Below are 4,717 nucleotides of genomic sequence, written 5' to 3'. Positions count from 1 at the left end.
GGTCTCACTTGTCATCGATGTTGAAGCATCCCTGTTCGTCACTCCTACCTCAACAACAAGCAGAAGCAGCCATGGGGGCTCATTCTCCATAGGTAAGTGAGGGGTTCTATGACAACACCAATCACAACTTCCTTATCAATCAACGGGATGGTGCAGCCTCAGATCACACCTACCGTTTTCTGCAAAGGTCGATCAGTGACACCATTGGAAGTTGTACTACCTTGAGAAGCCTTGCCGCGGGACACACAAGAATGGAGGCACCTTCTGGTTTCCATAAAATGGGCGGATGATTGCCTGGAAGGATGCATTTCTGACCTCTAGCCCTCCAGCCTCCAACCTCCGACCTCAAGCAGAGTGTGCCGCTCACAATGAAGTTCCTCGCTAGTCTCTCCCTCGTGCTGCCGCTGGCCTCCGCCGCGGCTGTCACCCCTCTCGAGAAGAAGATCACCTACGATGGGTTCAAGGCCTTCCGCATCGCCACCCACAATGATGCGGCTTCCATCAAGGCGAAGATCGCCAACATCGCTGCCATCCCCTTCAACCTCGACAACAGCGAGCACTTGGATGTGGCCATCCCTGCTGGCGACATCTCCAAGTTCGAGAAGCTCGGACTGGAGACTAGCGTGCTGCATGAGGATTTGGGTGCCGACATCGCCGAGGAGGGCACTTTTGCTCCCTACGAGAGTACTTTTTTATCATGGCGATGAAACAGTTGTGTGTATACTGACTTCATCAGGCAATGGAGATGCTACCATTCAGGCCCTTCCGGACCTGTCGTGGTTCAACTCGTACCACGCCTTCGCCGACCATCAGCAGTTCATCCGTGACCTGCAGTCCAACTTCCCCTCCAACTCTGAGTTGGTGAACGCCGGCAGCTCGTACGGCGGACGCTCACTACTGGGCATTCACCTTTGGGGTAGCGGCGGCAAGGGATCTAAGCCCGCGATCTACTGGCACGGCACCGTCCACGCTCGCGAGTGGATCACCTCCATGGTAACATTTCTCAATCATCGTGAAATCAAGGTCTACTAACCAACACATGATCAGGTTGTTGAGTACCTCACGTACCAGCTCATCGATGGATACCAGAAGAACGACGCTACTGTCAAGGCTATCCTTGACAAGTACGATTTCTACATTCTTCCCATCGTGAACCCTGATGTAAGAAACTCACTTCAAGTACGCAAGACGTGAAACTGACTCTCTCAGGGCTTTGCCTACACCCAAACCAACGACCGCCTGTGGCGCAAGAACCGTCAACCCCGATCTGGAAGCACTTGCATTGGCACAGATATCAACAGGTAGGCATATGACTATCCTCCAACAAACAAATCACTAACCTTGTCAGAAACTGGCCTTTCAACTGGCAACTCCCTGGTGGCGCCTCCACCAACCCTTGCTCAGAGACCTACAAGGGTGTGGCCGCTGGCGATACTCCTGAGATGGTTGCTCTGAAGGCTTACACTGACCGCCTCGCCTCTGGCAACGGTATCAAGCTCTTCATCGACTGGCATAGCTATGGACAGTACATCCTGCTTCCCTACGGTTATGACTGCTCTGCCCGTGCCAGCAACCACGCACGCCAGATGACTCTTGCCGGCAACACCGCCACGACTATCGCTCAATCCTACGGCACCCGCTTCACCTACGGCCCCAGCTGCTCAACTCTCTATGCGACTACTGGCAGTGCTCCTGACTACCTTACAGGTGCTGCTGGCGCGGAGGTTGCCTGGACCATTGAGCTCAGGCCGTCTGGCTCTGCTGGTGGTGGTTTCGTTCTGTCCGCCGCGCAGATCCTGCCTAGCGCGATTGAGCAGTGGAACGGCATGAAGTACCTACTGGCGAACGTCTGAAGTATAGAAGACACCCTTTAAGTACGAGAAACCACAAACAATGAGGAGTATAGAACAGCAAATTCAACATATACCTCCGTCCTAACATGATCTAACTCTGACTGTAAAACGAGTGGCTTATAATAGCTTGATATACCGCATTCAAGTGAGTGAAACATAAGCTACTAGCAGTATTTAGCCGCAACGGATGCGTTGATTAGGAATGGCGGTACTTACCAATTCATTTCCAAGACGGGTGACTAAAGTTCAGCTTGAGAATATTGCTTCGTATGATGTAATTCCCAGCCGGCGAAGGGCAGCTTCAGACCGACCCTGGACCCCTTGCAAACCACGGCCAAGACTTGTATTTTCCCATTTGGCAGCCTCCAATTTAGATATTTCAGCAACTTCCTTCAAATAGTTAATCGCACGCCCCTTCAGTCAGTCATGCCCTGAAATAATCTGTGCAACCCTTTCCTGCAAGACAAGTCGATTTAGCAGTCGCCCCCGGTTGACATCCTTCCTGTTCAAACGGCCAGAAAGATCTTCCAGAGTAACCTTATGTTCTCCTCCGAATCATGTGATCTCCGTTGCACGGCCAACAGAGATAACATTGTCAGTAGTCTGTCAGGGTGATTCGGTCCTGGCCGGTTTTCTTGAGATGCCAGGATTTGTTTAAGCTCCGTGCGTGCATCCTGCAAATCCTCTGCTGTAGGAATATGGTCCCTGTGGGCAAATAGCTGTCCCATGAGCAGATCGTGCTTCGCACGCAGCACCGTAGGATGGTTCTCCTGCAGATAGATGCTGGAAAGTCCAAGGTGGGGTTCGTTTCCACCCGGTCCAGTACTGTCTTTTGCACCCAAATCGCTGCTTGCGGTTACACCGACTCCAGCATCAATTGTCGATGGCCTTGTATCCCTGGAGGAGTAGAATTGAGAATCCATCATGCGCTTGGCAGTCGAATTCTTTGTGATGACAAAATTGAGCTCTTTGATCGCTTCGGAACGACTGGCATCTCTCGTAAACCGATCGTTAGATGAAGACGTCTTAACAAAGTACGTCCTCCCTAGGCAAGCAATGTAATTTCATGAGTAGTGCCCATGATTCTCGAAGAACAAAGCTTGACCAGTGAGAAAGTGTCTAAAACCGGATTAATGTCATCTGGATCTTCCGCATATTGGATCTTCGCTAATGTCAACAGTGACTCAAGAATGTCTGGATGAACATCTTTGCCGGAAGGCTCCTCAAAAACCCACACTTGTAGCCGAGCCTCTACACGGGCAAGCAGACCACTACCTTCACGTAAGAGACTAGAGACTTCCATCAAGCGCATTCCAAGATAGCGACAAGATTGCCCCTCAAGTGCCTTGGTGATATGTTCCTTCGCGTCTTCGACCTTTCCGAGTTGTAACTGAGCGAGGGCCAGATTTGCATGTAACATGAACAAAGATGTGGAACAGCTTTGTAGAGTGTCCCATAATCTCAAAAAGTCATGTATTGCCTTTGACAAAGTCTTTTCGGCGGGTAGGAAGTCTCCCAGCTTCGTCTGAATAGAGCCCAGCTGACTTGAACATTCGATCGTCACTGGGTGCGTATCCCCATAATTTGGGTTGCAAACTAAACGTCTGCATAGATCAACGGACTTCCACAGCGCCTGTTTTAGGCGTCCTTCCGCTCGAGCAGCAGAAATAAGAACAGTAGTGGCTTGCAAAGCCAAGGGGTGGGAGTCTCCGAAAAGTCGTTCAATGACATCGACGCATCTAAGATTCAGTTCTCTGCCCTCAAGGGTCCTCGAAGTGTCAATGTAGAGCTGGCTGCATAAAACAGCTGCCTCGAGAGTCAAGGCGTGCATCGAACCAAATAGGTGAACTGCCCGCCCGTATAATGGTTGGACAACTTCCAAAGCCGAACGGAGTTTGCCTCCAAGATACAGCCTCCTCGAGTCTACAATTCCGATCGAGATTTTCAGTGCTTCGTATTCCAGTTCCTCGTCCCTCGATGGTTTAAGGTTTCCGTGACATGATACTGTACGTAAGATATCGCAGCACGATCTGGCTTTAGTGAGACACTTGTTGACAGCAGCAACACCGTCTTCAGGAGGAAGACCGGATGACGCAGCCATAATGGCGTATAGTCGATATATCTCCACAGATCGCACCAAGCCGCGCCGGTATTTGACACTCGATACGTTCCAAGAACCCAACCTTCTTTTCTGCTCGAGGTTCAGACCTATGATGCTTCTGGCTTCCTGGTAGTCTCCAAGATGCCACATGCATGTGGCACGCCAGAACATCGATTCGTTCTTAAGCTCTTGAATAGGCTTGTCGACTACCTCTTCTTGTCCCATCCTCCCTAGCTCAGCAATTAGAATCTCATTAGCTTGTTGACTCTGGCCAATATGCATATGCATAACTGCAAGGGCAATTCGCATTCGAGTTCCTTCAACCGAATTGAACGATTCAGATTTCTGAAGACCTTCGAGCGTTTTGAGATGATGGACAACATCTAGAGATGGTGCGTCGACATTGCCCAATACGTGCGGAAGGTATTCATCGATACCAACGTCCCCAAAGTACATCCAAAGCACGCATCTAGTTGCTGGTTTTGTTCAGATTCGCCTTCGCCACAGGCTCCGTCCCGCCCATCGCAAGACCTCTTCGTCGTATGAGTTAAGGTTGACTGACGGTCTCTCGATTCTGAGAGTGATTCCGAAGTTGTTTGTTGTTTGGAAGTGGTGATAATTGGTCTTCCGGAGTCACGCTGATGCTCGTCTGAAATTGCTGGATTGGACTTGACCTCTCTTGGGGCATCTGAATCTTGTTGCGGCATATTCGATGGACTTTCGGACTTCAATTGGATAGGAGAAATCTCTGGGAAAACCCTCT

General features: G+C 50.4%; 1 protein-coding gene across 1 annotated transcript; it reads left to right on the top strand.

The window, feature by feature from the left end:
- Positions 1-368: 368 nt before the first annotated feature.
- COL26b_012671 (uncharacterized protein) lies at positions 369-1,853 on the top strand (the record flags this gene model as incomplete). Its single annotated transcript, XM_053185310.1, has 5 exons — positions 369-684; positions 737-993; positions 1,048-1,161; positions 1,210-1,301; positions 1,349-1,853. 5 exons carry the CDS (start codon positions 369-371, stop codon positions 1,851-1,853), a joined length of 1,284 nt encoding a protein of 427 aa, XP_053030753.1.
- Positions 1,854-4,717: the final 2,864 nt, after the last annotated feature.

Source organism: Colletotrichum chrysophilum (assembly GCF_026319265.1).
Source record: "Colletotrichum chrysophilum strain AFK26 chromosome Unknown scaffold_185, whole genome shotgun sequence".
NCBI classification, from domain to species: Eukaryota; Fungi; Ascomycota; class Sordariomycetes; order Glomerellales; family Glomerellaceae; genus Colletotrichum; species Colletotrichum chrysophilum.
The sequence above is the reverse complement of the archived record's forward strand: the minus strand, read 5'-3'. Positions and strand labels throughout refer to the sequence as shown.